The sequence below is a fragment of the Arachis hypogaea genome, chromosome 7 (genome assembly GCF_003086295.3).
Source record: "Arachis hypogaea cultivar Tifrunner chromosome 7, arahy.Tifrunner.gnm2.J5K5, whole genome shotgun sequence".
Taxonomy (NCBI): domain Eukaryota; kingdom Viridiplantae; phylum Streptophyta; class Magnoliopsida; order Fabales; family Fabaceae; genus Arachis; species Arachis hypogaea.
In genome coordinates this window covers 15,311,767-15,328,827 of record NC_092042.1, presented here as the reverse complement: position 1 = coordinate 15,328,827, position 17,061 = coordinate 15,311,767, and the positions used below count along the sequence as shown (strand labels likewise).

Genomic DNA, 17,061 nt, shown 5'->3' with positions numbered 1-17,061 from the left:
GCTATTCGTTGTAGTTAAAGGATATTGATTAATAAGTTGTTTTATATGTTTTCGTATTTAAGGGGCATTTACGTTGTTCGATATGACTTGATTGACATACCCATCATGATGCACAACTGCGCGTCTGAGCGCTACGCTGTAGCAAAACTAAAGAAGTGTATAGCAAAACTGACCTCATGCCCCCTCATGCTATGGCAGGTCACCTTTTGCTATCTTAGGAAGGATTTTGCAAGGGATTGAATATTGGACGGCACCCGTGGTTGCCAAACCGGTGCAATTCTAAACGCATGTGATGCATCTTGCCTGGATGGAGCTGACCTTCTTCAGACTCCAAGAAAGGTGTTTGCAGACCCAACTTTTTTGACCGGCCAACACCTACCCTAGTCAAATATCTTCACAAATCAAACGGTCTCAAAACACAACCATATCCACGCACAACCAACGCGGACCAACTCATCGGACGCCGACGACCGATACTGCAACCAACAATGGCAGAGAATGGGACACCCGCTGCATCCAACAACTTCAACCATGAGACGGCCCAGGTACGGTTGCGGTGCATCAACCGTTTTTTTGTTTATTTATTTATTTATTTCTGGTAGTTATGATTATTCTACTCCCGATTCTTCATGAGTTAGTAGTATATCCGAACGAACTAACAAGCACCCAATGCTAGGAGGAGCAGATAACACCGGGCCCCAACAACGCCACTCCGAACGACGCGTTGCTGAAAATAATGACGGAGGTGCTCGAGAACACAAAGGTTGGTAACACTCGTCTCACTTTCTGCTCTAACTGAATATGTAAATCCAACCAACTGACAGATCTGTTACGATTTTCAAATGAAGAGCGCGCAACGCCGAATGGATAGGGTCGAATCGGAATTGGTGTCGATTCGGTTGTTGGTGGACGGTCTCAGAGAGCCTGACACCCACAGGCCAAAGGAACATGCGGATAAAGTCAACGCAACATCGGATGGAAACCGGATCGAGAAGCAGAGACAACCTGTGGCCGAAAGGGTACACGTGCACAACCCGATGTCACGCACCTCCATTCCCAACCGTAGATAGGTGATGTTTCTAGGAACGATGAAGAAGAGACATCATCAGTCGTCGATAATAAGCAGCGGCGGAGACGTCCAAATGTCTGTTTACGATGAAGACGAGGATCCGAAACGGGCCATGTACCCAAAGATGTGCAGGTCAAATACTCACCTCGACGAAAATAACACGAATGGTGGCATGGCTACAAACTTCTTCAATCGATTTAAGGAAAAGCTATACGGGGGTAACCGAGGGACTATATCCTCCGAACGGACCAACAATGCAAACAACCCGACAGGACGCAATGGACTGCAGCCAACGCAAAACAGAAAAGGCAGTTTTCCCTTTAACACAATGACGTCGTCCGACGAGAGCTCATCGAAGCCTGAAAGCAGCCACGGACGGACAGCCGACACCTACAAGCATATTCCGCGACGACCCCCCTCAAACCTGACCAAGAAGGGAACAAACACCACCAACGCATGGCCCATCTCTCAGCACGCGATGGACATCTGTAGCTACGTCTACGACCATGACTCTGACCCAACATGGGTGTTGTATCTGAACATCACCGGCTGAATATGCCGTGCGGCGTCATTAGTGCCGGAAGGCAGTTAAAATTGCCCTCACGGTGTAACATCTTCCATTTGTTGACCGCAGGGAGATCGTTGTACGCATCGGGTCGCAGCATGCAACTCGTTCTGACATGGGATGCCTATTAGACGGACGGCAACCAACCCAGAAGGCACGTAGCAATCGATCGTACCCTCTTCCAATTAATGGATTTATTTCCACTGACCCGGGTTTATTACTTCCATCTGAAGTCCGATTTTTTATTTTGTCGGATTTGACTTGCAGATAATGGAGATGATCACGATCATGGTTGCATCGGAGGGACAAACCGATGGAGATCACCCTCGATCCGTGTGGTGCTTGCACCCGAATTTTGCGGTACGACCAAAACAAACTTCCGTACTTTATTTTAATGCATAACTATGATTTAACCTTATCTGTTATTACATGAACCTTGTACCGTTGACATATGACGATGACTTGTTTCAACCTCTGAATACTCCCTGAGTAACCAGTCCGATGTAATGGAGGGCGTCCACCCTGAAATTTTGGCACAACGATACGGGGAAGAACACATGCACCCGACGGAAGACCTGCGCATTGTAAGCTACCGACCAATAAGATTCTTGTACGCAAGTTCTGGTCATGGTCAGATTGAATTTTGAGTCTCTGATGGTTTTCGGCTTTTTCTATCGATCGCAGGTCTATATGCCAGCAGTAGAAGAAGACTATGACAAGCACTGGTTCTTGGCCGCGGTTGACCTGTCGGACAAGCAAGTTATCAATTTGACACGAATGCGACTAAAGAATCAAAAGCAAGAAGGAGACGTCTCATACAATGCATGGTACGCGACGAACATAAGTAAGATCATCGTCCTATCCGAATACGCTAATCTGTTTTATGTTTTTGAATGTGTGCCAGCTGACTGCCCTGGATGGAATTGTTGCAACTGACGGGTATAAAAACTTACGCTCTAAGGCTGCCCTAGAGTTTGCCAGTATGGAAATCATGTCCGCACCAGGAGTGCCCAAAAACAGCAGCAGTACAGACTCTGGCATTTGGGTCATGCAGTGGATGGCAATGGGACGCAGGTTCACGTACGCGGTGTTGCCAATTGTAAGTAAACGCATGCAAACAGGTAAAATGCAATCGCACTGTGTGTCTCTAATAAACGCGGTATTGACCATTGTAGCTGGACGAAGAGAAGATCAGGATAAAAATGGCAATTACACTGCTAACGGGAAGATGCAACGAGGAAAGTGGTGCATTGCTTGCTAAGTCGGCCGCCAAGAAGGGAGTGCGTGAGTAAGAAACGACTGAAGTGGCGGAATACAACATTTTTTTTTGGTTAACTCATGCACCACAATTTTTTTGGTTCTTGGATGCATTGAAAACGGTTATGTTATGTGACATTGTTCGGCATTCTGCAATTGACGGACAGTCTTCGTGGACTGTTTATATCATGGGCCATACTTCTTTTTACTTTTATGAGCCCCTACTGTTATTGTATACTTATGTTGGGCCATTTATGTTATTTGATGTCGGGTCGTTGGACGAGTACGGGATCTGGGTTTTGACTCGACTCGGTTTCTCCGGACCAACACCAACACAGAAGCAAATGTTATCTTCCAGCATGTGCAAACAATTTAAATAAATTTTTTTCCAGGGAAAAAAAAATTAAAAACGCTAAATATACAAAAAGAAAAAAATATCGTGATTATCTGCGTCGTTCGAATACATCAATCCATCCATCCATCACCAAGTCCAGGCTGACAATACGAAGTTATTACTCACTGACCCACGCAATGGAATGAATGATAACACTAGATTAGGCCTAAATTTAAATACTGTGCTCATTCGGTGGTTATCCATTTTTTTTTTGAAATCCGGTAATTGCCATTGGTAAGTGCAACTATATTAATGCCCCATTAAAGTCCACTCTAATCAGGTTTAAGAGTTATTTATTAAAAAAATAACTTTAATCGGTGGGAGTTGTTTCGCCTGTTTAACGCGCGCAGGTTTGTACGTTACCCAAAAAATAAAGAATCGCATACTTTTCGAAGAAGGGAAGCCATTGTTGGATACTCAACAGCTTCCGCCAGTAAAGAACCCAAAACCATCAAATAAATCGCACATGAGGTATCACCATGCCGCCGCTCGCTGATTGTCGCTTCTTCAGATTCATAATCCCCAACATGGAGAATCAAATTGTAAGTTTTCACTTTTTCTGTTCTACTCACATAACCCCAAGGCCCGCATGCAAGCCCACATCATTATCGGTTTTTTGCTCCTGCAGAGATTGCCGGTGGCCTTCTCCAACGTTGTACGGGATAACATGAGCAACCCCGTCGAGGTAATCACAACAAACGGTCAGTCGTGGAGCATCTCGTGGTTTGTGGAGGAGGAGCATCCGCATCAAGTCGTTTTCACCAGAGGCTGGCGAGCCTTTTACGAACACTACCACCTACGAATCGGTGACTCAATGCTGCTATCGTATCACCAACCCAAGTTTTTCTATGCGGCCATCCACGACACAACATACTTCGAGATCAACTACGGAAGGTAACAATATCATTCTAGCGGGTTATTGGTATGCACTCGGCTAACTCGTTTGTTTTATGCTGTTTTACGTTCCACCAGACACTTGAGAAACGGAAGTCTTCCGGCAATACCCGCACATGGCAACTATGCAGTCCAGTTCTTCGCGATAATCCCGGTGAACGACCCTGATACACTGGTATAGAACCCAATTTCAATTCCTTTACCACCTGCAATCATCAATCCATCCATCTGTGGCACATTCTAACCCTTTTTTTTCCACCATCCACTACAGAAGCTCCCGCTACGGTTCTCCCGGGAATATGGCCGGTCCCTACCGCGACCACTGACCCTAACCACGCCTACAGGACATCGTCATCGCGTGGGGTGGAATATGCAACCTAATGGGAGGATCGTGCTTCATGGAGGATGGGACGGTGTCCGGGCACGCTATGGCCTAAGGGATCAGTGGCTTGTGCTGTTCCGTTACCACGCCCTTTAGAACACAATGAACGTCATGTTCTTCAACGGTCACACAATGGAAATCAACTACTTGGCCCATGCCGGCCCCGGGACGGACTCCACTTGTATAACCGATTCGTCGGCCCCCAGGTCAAGGCACATAGCCGATGGGTTCAGATCGACCAATCCGTTCTTTGTAATTCCAATCATGCACCGCCTGGCAAACCGTTTTCTCGTAAGTGTGCCGACAGTTGTTTTTAAGGGCAACTATTTCATATCCTATTGTTCTACTCAACTATTTTATTGATATAACCCAAAGAAATGTCTTCACTTCCAGCCGAATGTCCCCCCTCTGCCGGGAGTATGCGAGGATAGCCCAATTACGATTACCAACGACAGGGGCGCGTGGACCGTTCGGTTTACGCACTACGTCGGGAGGACGAACGGATGCTTTGGAATTGGCTGGTCTGCCTTAGCAACTGCATGCCAACTAAGACACGGCCATGTTTGTGTCTTCGAACGGCATGCGCCGCAAGAATACTGGCTGCATGTATATTGAGAACTCCGGTCCCCTAAACCCCAAGCCACCGTCCCCAACCCCATCCAAGTAACTCGGTCAAGTACGGTGGTGCAACCTGCATGTCCATACATCTGTATCTTGAATCTATATCTTATTGGGGCGCAGGAATACAATTCTACCTTCCCCTTATTAGCTTATGTTTTGGATGATAAACACGATTATCATTTCTGTCGTTAACGTGCACGTAGCATTGCAAACGGACTGATCTGCCAATGTTAGAAATGTATGTCAATTTGTGCCTTTGAAGTTTGAATGTTATTTTAAGCTGTGAACCTTGAATGTAATTCGATTCACTTCACCTGCATTTTGTATCTTTGCATTTTTTAATTTTGAAACTTCCCACTGAGGCGTTAATACCCTCAGAATGCTAATCAGTAGTGTGCGTGGTTGTTTATTGATTCGAAGTTGTTGCCGTGCTTCATTTAGTACTCCTCAACTTCAGCTGTTTTAAGCGTTTGTTTTAAATTACATCCACAAGCAACGATCCCTTACAAAGAACTTCTAGGTCGCGATTGAATATGCACTGAACGTTACTACCAACTACATACAAAATATCTACTTACCATACATACAAAATATCCACTGATCATAGAATGGCTGTAAAAATGCCCCTAACTACCATGTCCGGTTCAACAAAACGGTGGACAACAACCGAATAATAATACATCAGCTTTGACAGTCGATTTGCAGCTATTCGCATGACACCACTTAAACCCTACACATCCTGAATCCCGGTTAAAAACGGTGATATCTGTAGAACATTTACATACCACGGAAACCCAACATACCAAAAAACTGTTTTAACGTGGACGACATGTAGACGGTTCTGTACCTATTTGACATGCAGACAACACTCGGTGTACGGCTACAACCTACCGGAGAACGTCAAAGGGTTCGACCAACCTGCCGTTGCAACACACGGTGGTGACGACTGTCGGCCCCCTTTGCTCAATCGGCGAGAGACATGACTGGCCCGGACGTCTTGGTCCCAGCGAAGTCGCTGTTAGCAAACCCGGCATGCGTGTCACTATCGGAGCATTCGAACGAAGGAATCTCCGCGGTCGCATACAGATCGCTGGATAGGTTATCATAGACCTGACACCAATGTAAAAAACAGATTATTAGATCCATTTAACAGAGCAGAAAACTTAACTACATCGTCTATAGAGCGACCAACCCACCATGTCAGTGTCCATCGAATCTATGTCTTCTGCAACTGAGCTGGATGGTTCCATGGTGCGACGCTCCGGACACGTCGTCCTGTTGTGTCCCACCTCCCGGCACAAATGACATCGCTGGGTCTTCTTTCCACCATGAGCACCGTTACCCTTTGTATTGCGCCTGGGTGGATTTCGCGCCGGGGGTCTGCCACCCTCCGTAGGTGGCCCCTCCTGTTGAAAACTGCTGTTCCCTGCATCTTCGTTCTCGAAGTGCTTCAGCATCAGCACGGCTATGTCTCTTGCAAACTGGAACTTTTCGGTGCTGTGACATGCAATCTTGCACACTTTCCGGTACCAATCCATCAGGCACCAGTGTTGTGTCAGTTGTACAGAATCCCAAATCACGCCCATCGACTCCACCGCCACAAGTTTTGCATCCTTGGTCCATCTCGGTAATATCAGAGACCTCGGGATCTCATGAACATTGTTAAGAACAAGCACCGCAATTATATGTTCGCAGGGGACCCCGAAACATTCCATTCTCATGCATGTGCATCGGACCTCCCTCGTATCAGACGTCGCAACAACACGCCACTCCTTCCCCGGAGTGCCGTATCGAGAGACGGTGTGAATAAAATAGGAACCGTTGTCTCAGAGTCAACCACCCTCATTACACAGGCCCTGTCAAGAATGGGAACAAACAAATAGAATATCGCACGAGTGTAGTTGTCGGCTGCACTCCGCTCCAGCTGTTTCAGGTTGGTGGTCATAACAGGGTCACCCTTTGCGCACTCGAAATCGGCCTCCACCTCCTTTGCGCGGACGAACATCAAGCATCGATGGAAATGACGTAAAAACTCAGTGTAGCTGTATCGAGACTTAACATACCGTGATATCACAGCGTGCAAGCCCTCGCACCTTGATGTTGTTCGAAATCCGGCAAAGAACTTTCCCCGTATGTGTGCTGTGGCCCAGCTGTGCCTTCTCTCGTACATGTCCTGTACCCATCTTTTATCGGCCACTCCAAATTTCTCAACCATCTCAAACCACTTTCTCTGAAATGTTCCGACCTCGTAGTCGTCGAGCATGCAATCCCTAAACATCCTGGTGAATTTGGGCTTTCCAATGTTGCTCGTGGCGTTTCGGAGTAGATGCCAAGCGCAGAGTCGATGGTGAGCCTCTGGAAAAACTTGCTCGATCGCAGACTTCATTTGCCTGTCACCGTCGGTTATTATGGACACGGGAGCCTTCCCTTTCATTGAAGTTTGCAACTGCTGAAGCAGCCAGACATAGGTCTCTTCTTTCTCGTCTGCCACCAGTGCAGCGGCAAAGACAACCGTTTGGTTGTGGTGATTCACACCGGAGAATACTACGAGAGGTGAAAGGTAAACGTTTTTCTTGTACGTTGCATCAAACGCAACCACGTCTCCAAACACCTGGTAATCAATTTGGCTGGTGCCGTCACACCAAAACAAGTGTTGCAACACGCCCTCACCGTCAACGACTTCCTTGTAGTACAGTGCTGGATCATTTGCCTTGCACTCTCGGAGATACCTCAAGCACGATTCCGCATCTAGGCCACCCTCCCTTCGTTGCTTCGCATTTACATTGTGCATGTCCCTTGTTGTGTACGGGACATTATGATACATGCCGGCCAGGCTCGCCATAAAACCGTGGATTCGGGAGACGCCAATGCCCCCTTTGCGCATGTCGTTCATCTGCTGGATGTCCGCTTCGCTCATCCTCCGATGGCCCGGGAGCATGGAAGAAAATCGCAACTCAAGAACGTGGTGGTTATGCGCGTCTGAAAAGAACGCAACGTGCCAACGTCCTGATTCATCTTCCATGCGGAGTAACATCCTTGCAGGGCATCCACACCGTGTCTCGGCCCTCGGCCTCTTTTGCCGGTTAGGCATCGAGTAGAACTTCGGGGATCGGAACCCTTGTCGGTGGCACACGAACTCCTGCCGTATCCTTAATTCGCCGCGTTTTTCGCTTCTGGAACGTCTCGCGCCGAATCCATGGTGCTTTGCATATTGCTGATAGAACTCAAATGCAATGTCAACATCTGCGAAATTAAACTGGAGAACATCCTCCGCGCTCAGGTTCAAAAAATCAATCCAACCTATGGACTCGGCGGAATCAACGGCGTAAAACTCCTCTTCCGCATAATTCTCAGACATTCCTCTGGCGCCGTCCAAACCGTCTTCCAATTCAACCGCATCCCCATTGTCGACATCGGCCTCTGCATGACGGTCGTGTTCTGTATCGTCTTCCTGAAAGTCGTTCTCGTCCGACTCCATCCCTGCAGAGCGTTCGCCCTCAACCGGATGGTCATTTTCTGTTTCATCTTCCTGTAAATCGTACTCGTACGATTCCAACCCTGCAAAGCCTTCGCCCTTAACCGATCCAACTCCATGGTCTGCTTTGCCCCCAGTGGTATCTTCATCACCGGCAACCCTGTGCCAAACAGCAACAACGCGATAATTTAGCGAAACACGCAAAATTGTGGGATGTACTTCAAAGACAATTTCAGACCTATGACGAAGAAAAAGGGGGATATTTGTAAATCAAGTGAAGGGTCATAATACAGCGGGTACCTTCTTTCCATTGATGGAGACGGCGAAGCCATCTACTGTTGAAGCCAACCGACAATGCAGATCAGGTACCGTGGTCGTCAGAGGTGGTGAGGCTGATTGTGTGCTTCGATCCGCCTAAACAGAATCGTTAACACTGAGTTGGTGGGGGGAGAAGAAGTTAGCTGACTGGGGAGGTTTCAGTCGTTCTCCCTGGCTGACCGGTACGCTAAACTCCTAAATGGCGTTTGGATGCGCTAACACTACCTGTGTACCGAATCCGTGCCCTTGTCTTACATATGAATACAATAAGAAAGACATCAGAGTATTTGTTTCGCAACAAATCAAATATATTAGTTTACTACAATAATTGAACACTTTTTTAATTAATTAGTATTATTATAAGGAAAAGTCTGATAAAATCTTATACTAATATCATACTATTAAAAATTTTATTAATAGCTATTTAATGACTATAAATTTTAAAAGTTGCTGGCCTTAGCATTCCTCTTATTATAATATATGAATATATTTGGAGCCACCATCTTTGATGCGCCTTGGTATTCATGGACCATCAGCGTACTAATTTATACCAATGTGCATATTGAAAATTTAGTGCTACTAACCATTCATGATATTTTATCAATTTTAATAAACTTATCAATTTTAATAAACTTAGCAATTTTATTTTTAAGATCTTATTAATGTTCTGGACTGGTGCTCAAATGAGTAGGCCCACTGATAAGCTGGCCGCGTGGCAGGAACACTAAGAAATTAAGAATTCGTATTTGACTATAATACACGGTTACGGACATAGGATGTAATACGATACTAGATATACTGACATATAAATTTTCAAATTTTATAAGATATAGAGATACATATATATAAAATATAAAATATTTTTTAAATAAATTTTAATAATATTTTAATTATTTTTAATATTTTATTTTAATAATATAAAATATTTTAAATATTTTTTATTTTAATAAATAATAATATATATTATTTTTAAATTTATTTTAAAAATATATATTAAAAATAAGGCTAGATGTATTAACATATAATGGTATTTAGGTGTATTTAAGTGTGTGCAGAAAATAATTTTTTATTTTTTTATTAAGATACTATTGGATATAGCAGACATACATGTTAGACAAGTATCGTGTCCGACACTCGAACACGACAACTCAACTAAGTGTTCGTTATTTATAGATACTAGATGTTTCTAAAAAAAACAATTATGGAGTTTTTTTCCGAATTTAGGAGTGGATCATCTGCGAGAGGATGACAAAAAAAAAATAGTAAGTACGATCCAAGTATATAAGAGAGGTAATCAACATTTCCAAAAGATATAATTCTACCTTCAATTCTTACATCCCTTAATGGACACCCTTCTAACTTGAGTGTCGGAGTAGTTTTACAGATATCATCTCTTTCGCTCGAGCAATTTTATATTTGTTCTTCTAATCGAGCAGATGTCAGATTCTTCCTTTTAACAATTCTTCCAATTGAGTAGCTGTCAGATTCTTCCTTTTAGCAATACTTTTTGGGTGACGATTGTCCAAACTCAAGCATATTTGTCAAGTTCAGATTCGTCATTTTTATTCAGTATTATTTTCGGGTCATGTTTCGGGTCATCCAATCCCAACCTAAAATTATTGTTTATAATAAGAAAATATATATTTTAGAGTGAAATTAATAATGTCATATTATATTTTTATATTCCAATTGATATTTTTATACTATATGATATTATTTTTGCTTTAAAATAATTTACTTTGGTATAAACATAATATAATATTTGTTAAATTTAATTTTTAAAAATATAATTTTATTATTTTATTATATAAAATTTATAAATTTGTATATAATAATTTTATATTCGATCAATTCAGTTTAATCCGATTTATTTTAGGTCACTTTTAGTATGAGTAAAAAATAATTTTTTTGATCTTTTAGGATCGAGTATGAATGTAATTAAATCCGGCCTTGCCATAAACACTCTTAGGCTTAATAATTAATGATAGGCATTTGTTAAGAATAAAATTAAAATTGTAGAAATATTAATGAAAAGAAACTAATACATTTAATTTCATTAAAATTTCAAACTCCTTTTTTTTAGAAAAAAAGAAAATGTTTTTATTTTTGCATCTTCAGACTTCAAGGGCTTTCCTTCGAAAATCCTACAACTATATTATTATTATTATTATTATTATTGTTATTATTATTATTATTCCATGGAGACAGTGTTTGGCGGGTATTTGTTAGTCGCATTTCACCATAGTACCGTTGCATTGCGTCTCTCTGGATTGGCAGAGAGAGAGAGAGAGAGAGAGAGAGAAAGAGAGAAAGCGTTCTGTTTCTGTCTATTGATGAAGGAAAGAGAGAGAGAGAGAGAGAGGCATAAATACAAACACAATACAGGCATTGCTCGATTCCCCGATTATTCTTCTTCTTTGCAATCAAACACACGAATCTCTTCTCTCATCCCATTGCTTCATCTCAACATACCTTTTTCACCAATTTACCTACCTTTTCCAACTTCGCTCATCTTTTTTCTTTTTTGCCTTTTATTTCTCTAATGGACCCTAAGGAATTGTTCTCCACCAATCTCATAGACGGTTAGTCATTTTTCTTTTTCCCATTCTTTCTTATACTTTTAAGTGTTATAATATTCTTCACGGTTTCCTTAGCTCATTATCTTCAACTTCTGTTCATTTAAAAAAATTAATGTTTTTGTTGCAAACCTTAGGTTTCAGAGTTGGTAGGAAGCTGGTAAGTTAAATTTTTTTAGCCAAAATAGCTTGCGTGCGATTTGACTCTTGTGTGATACTTTTGCTCTTCATATTCATTCATTGGTTGAAACTTGAAAGTTTAATTTTCTTTATTTTTTTTGTTTTTGTTTTCTTGTACTTCTAATTTTCATGTTGAGGTACTTGCCACGATTATGCAAATGTATTAGTGTTGTTAATTGTTGATGATTTTCATGTCAACGATTGCAATTATGAACAATTAAGATCTTAATCATGCTACACCACCTAAAATGATTGAGCACTGTATCTGCCATAAATTGTCACATTAATATGCAGTGTAGTATGCTCAATAACAGAAAATTTACTGATATATTGGCAGTGTAAAATTTTATCAAGTCATTTGTATCAACAACCTTGGACAAAGAAGGGTTTTATATATATATTGTCCATATTGTTTTCTCTTGTGGTCCATTTTCATATCCATAATCAGGGAGAATATAATTAGATCACGGAATAGCTACCAAGTTCCCAGCACATGATCCCATTATCTAATTAGTATGACTATTTCTTTCATTTGGTCTGTCTGTGTCAATCTCATACTTCATTTTGTATTAAATATTGAGATTTGGAATATTTGAAGAATTGTTTTGTGTCTGAGACCGATATATAGCCCAATGGGATAACTGTTGCATCTCTGCATTGATATCTATTTAGAATCTTCATGTACCGAATTGTTATCTAATCAGTTCAGCCATTGTTAATTTCAAGATATTCTGTATAGTTTCTTCTCTAAAAACTTATGAGCTCAGTGTTTGGGGGAATATTTTTTAATATGTTTATTCATGATTGAGAATGAATGACCCTGGAACTTGACAAAGGAGTTCATCCTCTATCCCAAAGTGGCCAATATTTTTACATTTTGTAAAATTCAGAGAAATGAAATGTGTTTTGTCAACAATTCATTTCTTGTACTGGAGTATATAACACAAGGATCTTTGTTCTTTAAGAAGCACTTTCTTCGGTTTCCATCGGTTGTTTAATTGTTTTGCTGATGGAATTCACAGTTCTGTCTTTCTAGGATATTTTCTGTACATACACAGTTGGATTGGATAATGGATAACATTCTTGTGTTGATGATTTTCCTATTTATTTTTGTTCAGTAAAAAGAGAGATTCTTCCTTTTATGGTTTATTTAGTTTATTCTATTTCATATATGAGGATTTTCTTTTCCCCTTCTGATTTTGGTGTCTAATGAGCAGGCAAGATTGTTGCCTCACACATTGAGAGGCAATGCAGTCCTCTTCCTTCTGTTATTGTTATTGGTGCCGGTATATCAGGGCTTGCCGCCGCGCGTAGTCTGTATGATGCATCTTTTGAGGTGCCATATTTTTACAAACTTATGATTATACTTCATCTTTGTTTATTCTTTCTATCTTCTTTAATTAGGTCAGCAGAAAGATTTTCTCTTGCTTTCTGCTTTGTCTTATTCTCAATCATTCGGATAGGTTACTATACTAGAGTCACGGGATAGGCTTGGTGGCCGCATTAATACTGATTACTCCTTTGGTTGTCCTGTGGATATGGGAGCATCATGGTAGAGTTCAAATTCTTCAATGGAACTGCCTTTGTTTCTAACACATTGTATTGAAGATAAAAGATGAACTTAATTTTTGCATTTATTTTCCAGGCATAAAGATCAGTTGTTTCTTGATTATTTTTTAGGCTACATGGTGTCTGCAATGAGAATCCCTTGGCTCCGCTGATACGTGGTTTAGGGCTTACGTTATATCGTACCAGTGGTGATGACTCTATCTTATATGACCATGATTTGGAAAGGTAATAATCAAAATAATTATTTATCGTTCTGCAATTCAATTTAATTGTTGCAATTGGAGGTTTATGATGCAGCAATAGCATTTTTTCTAAATTCTTCATAGTTATGGCAAATTTGCCAAACTATAATAAGTCTTTGATAGCTCTATTATTGATTTCTCTTTTTTTTTTTTTTTTCACTTCTACTACTTCTGCTTTGCTGTAACCATTTTTTGCCTTTCCAGTTGCATGCTTTTTAACACAGATGGTCATCAAGTTCCCCAGCAAATAGTCATGGACGTTGGGGAAACTTTCAAGAGAATTCTAGAAGAGGTAAGATCTAGTAGCTTATGGCTTGTGCTGCTTTTTATTCCTGAAGGCAATTACAATCATCTTAAAGGGGAATCTAAAGGCTTTTCTGTTGACATCTCTAGACAGGAAAAGTAAGGGATGAGGATCCTGATGACATGTCAGTTCAACAAGCAATTTCGGTTGTGCTGAATAGCCATCCAGAACTAAAGTAAGAGATTTACCAGATGTTAAGAGAAGATACTCTCTTTATTCCAAAGTATCTGTCACTTTGAAAGTTTGGTATATTAACAATGCAATGCATTTGGATTTAATTTATATCAAGATTCATTTCTGTTATGAATGTACCAAATTTCCGAAGTGACATATATTTTGAAACAAAGAGAGTAATGTATAAGCAATGAGGCTTGAAGTTTTTTCAATCTATCCTTATAGCTGACAAAGTTTTCTTTTCAGGCAGCAAGGACTTTCCCATGAAGTGCTACAATGGTATATATGCAGAATGGAAGCTTGGTTTGCTGCTGATGCAGATATGATATCACTGAAAACCTGGGATCAGGTGAGTTCCTCAATATTTCTTGAATGATACAAGATCCTTATTACCCTTAAACTTCCATGTCAAGTAATTATATCAATTTTCTTATAGGAACACGTCCTTTCTGGTGGTCATGGACTAATGGTAGAAGGATATGATCCTGTTATTAAAGCTCTTGCAAAAAATCTGGATATACGCTTGAATCACAGGCATGCCTGCATAATTTATCGCATGACTTAGCTGCATGGTCGTTTTTCTGATTTGTTATGAGAAAATGAAAGGAGAAAGGAAGAAGAAATTATTACAATTCACTATGTCATGTTTGAAGCAGTGAGGATACCAAGGCCAGGATATATAAAGATGGGAGGGGAAAAAAGCTAAAAAATAAATATTTTGTCACTCGGAGATTAGGATCAAAATTCATTTCAGTTTTCAAACTCATTTGACTGTAACTTGAGTCTAAAACTTTGATGTGGCGGCACCCAATTTATAATCTGAACCCGGCAATGCCTTAAAATGCTTCAAGTTAGATGCGCCAAGATAATCCAATAGAACTGTTGATGAAAAATCATGCTAAGATTTATACCATTGAATTATCTTGGGCATCATTTGCCAGTTTAACTTGATCAATCTTATTGCATTGTCCTCTGAACCCATAGAACTTTGAATTTATTTTACTTTTTATTGATGTTAGTAATGAGAATACATGTCTTTATTCTGCTGTATCTTACCCTCTTCTGGTGATTAGGACTTATGGTGTAAGGTTTTGATCCTTCTTTGAAACCTCACCATGTAGGGTGACAAAGATATTAAATGGGTTCAATAAGATAATGGTCACACTTGAAAATGGCACAAACTTTGTAGCGGACGCCGTTATTGTAACAGTTCCTGTCGGAATCCTAAAGGCCAATTTGATCGAATTTATACCGAAACTGCCTGATTGGAAGGTTGCTGCAATTGCAGATCTTGGTGTGGGCAATGAGAACAAGATTGCCCTAAGATTTGACAAAGTGTTTTGGCCTAATGTAGAACTCTTGGGCATTGTTGCACCCACCTCTTATTCCTGTGGTTATTTTCTCAATCTACATAAAGCAACAGGCCATCCGATTCTTGTATATATGGCAGCTGGCAGGTTCGCGTATGACCTTGAGAAGCTATCCAATGAGTCGGCTGCGAATTTCGTAATGCAACAGCTCAAGAAGATGTTTCCTGATGCATCCGACCCAGTAAGTTCATCTCTCAATCTTTTTGTAAGTTTTTGGGATGACAGAAAATTTGTGTTTCTTTGGACAGAGATATCTTTTCTGTTTCTGTATTGTATTCTCCAAACAAATTTGTGTTCTCCAGTAACCAAACCTCAATGTATTTCTTTATTCTCTACATCTTACCTTCTTACTTAAGGAACCTTAATTCGTACTATGTTAAAACCTTTTCAGGTTCAGTATCTTGTATCACGTTGGGGAACCGATCCAAACTCTCTCGGCTGTTACACATATGATTTAGTTGGGAAGCCGGAGGACGTGTATGACAGGCTGCGGATGCCAGTTGGTAATTTGTTCTTTGGTGGGGAAGCTGTTTGCATGGATGACCACCAAGGATCTGTACATGGAGCTTACTCTGCTGGGATGATGGCTGCCGAAAACTGTCAAAGATACCTTCTAGAGAAACTAGGCCATGTGCAAAATAATCTGCCTCTAGTTTCTGTTGTTAGGCATGAGATGCTTGAAACTACTAATATACCTCTTCAGATCTCAAGGATGTGATTCTTTTTCTTCTTTTGGACAAAACTGAAAATATTTTTGGTTCAAAAGAACCAGTCAACAAGTCATCGATCAGATGTACATTGTTGTAGTTTAAAAACCTTAAGGCAAAATGCTCATTTTCCTTAATCAACTTCTTCCATTTCCCTGAATTAGTTTGTTTGTCACTACATGCTTCTTCAATTTTAACTCAGCCAAGAAGATTATATTAAAATATACAAAGTCAAATAACCCTATGCCAAAGAAATATGTCATTATAAATACATTTTTTTTCCATGTATCCACGACCTTTTGGTCAATAATCAATACTATATACCCCAACTAGCAGCAACAAGAAGCATGCTTCATTACTAAAAGTGAAATCAAATTATAATCTATATAATCTTTTTCTATGTAACTTGTAAAATTATAATCTTTTTCACACTTTTTTTACTCTTACTTTAATAATCATTGTGTATTTTGACTCATACATCAGGACATTTTATAGTATATAAATAATTGCCTTAAATAATTTGATCACATCAAACTTTTTTTTGTTCTTTACTTCTCATATATGATTATTTGATTATCGAAATTACTCTGCATATCTATCTTAGCTATAGTATTATTTTACTCATGACTCTCAGTTATTCATCATTTGTCAATAACAAGATCTGATTTCCCTAATTAATTATCATATAGAGGATTCACGAATTTCTCTGACCAAATTATATATATATATATATATATATATATATATATATATATATATATATATATATATATATATATGTGTGTTTTGATATTTGAGGCAACATGGTAATAAAAATGATCTGTGTATCTTTAGGGTGGAAAGGCACAATGAGCCAAAGCGTTATATAACATAACATTCATCAATGCAGATTTTTTTAGTGTAAATTCTACATTTTTTTTTTCCTACTAAGTATAGAAATAGTACATTCAGTAAAGGATGAAAA

At 40.2% G+C, this 17,061-nt stretch overlaps 2 protein-coding genes across 4 annotated transcripts; one reads left to right on the top strand and one right to left on the bottom strand.

Moving 5' to 3' along the window:
• Positions 1-6,899: 6,899 nt before the first annotated feature.
• Positions 6,900-8,989, bottom strand: LOC112701185 (protein FAR1-RELATED SEQUENCE 5-like). The gene is made up of 2 exons (XM_025751975.1): positions 8,958-8,989; positions 6,900-8,895 (listed from the first exon to the last, which is right to left on the bottom strand). The coding sequence occupies exons 1-2, from the start codon at positions 8,987-8,989 to the stop codon at positions 6,900-6,902; spliced, it is 2,028 nt and encodes a 675-aa protein (XP_025607760.1).
• Positions 8,990-11,227: 2,238 nt separating this feature from the next.
• Positions 11,228-16,257, top strand: LOC112702606 (probable polyamine oxidase 4). 3 transcript variants are annotated; one of them, XM_025753720.3, is made up of 10 exons: positions 11,228-11,557; positions 12,949-13,067; positions 13,195-13,283; positions 13,412-13,525; positions 13,747-13,834; positions 13,936-14,021; positions 14,267-14,369; positions 14,457-14,554; positions 15,142-15,571; positions 15,782-16,257. In XM_025753720.3, the coding sequence occupies exons 1-10, from the start codon at positions 11,518-11,520 to the stop codon at positions 16,106-16,108; spliced, it is 1,494 nt and encodes a 497-aa protein (XP_025609505.1). In that variant the 5' UTR covers positions 11,228-11,517; the 3' UTR covers positions 16,109-16,257. The 3 variants fall into 3 exon arrangements, with proteins under 3 accessions (XP_025609505.1, XP_072055307.1, XP_072055306.1); XM_072199206.1 differs by lacking the exon at positions 13,195-13,283 and having other exon boundaries at positions 11,417-11,557; XM_072199205.1 differs by lacking the exons at positions 11,228-11,557; positions 13,195-13,283 and adding an exon at positions 11,585-11,711.
• Positions 16,258-17,061: the final 804 nt, after the last annotated feature.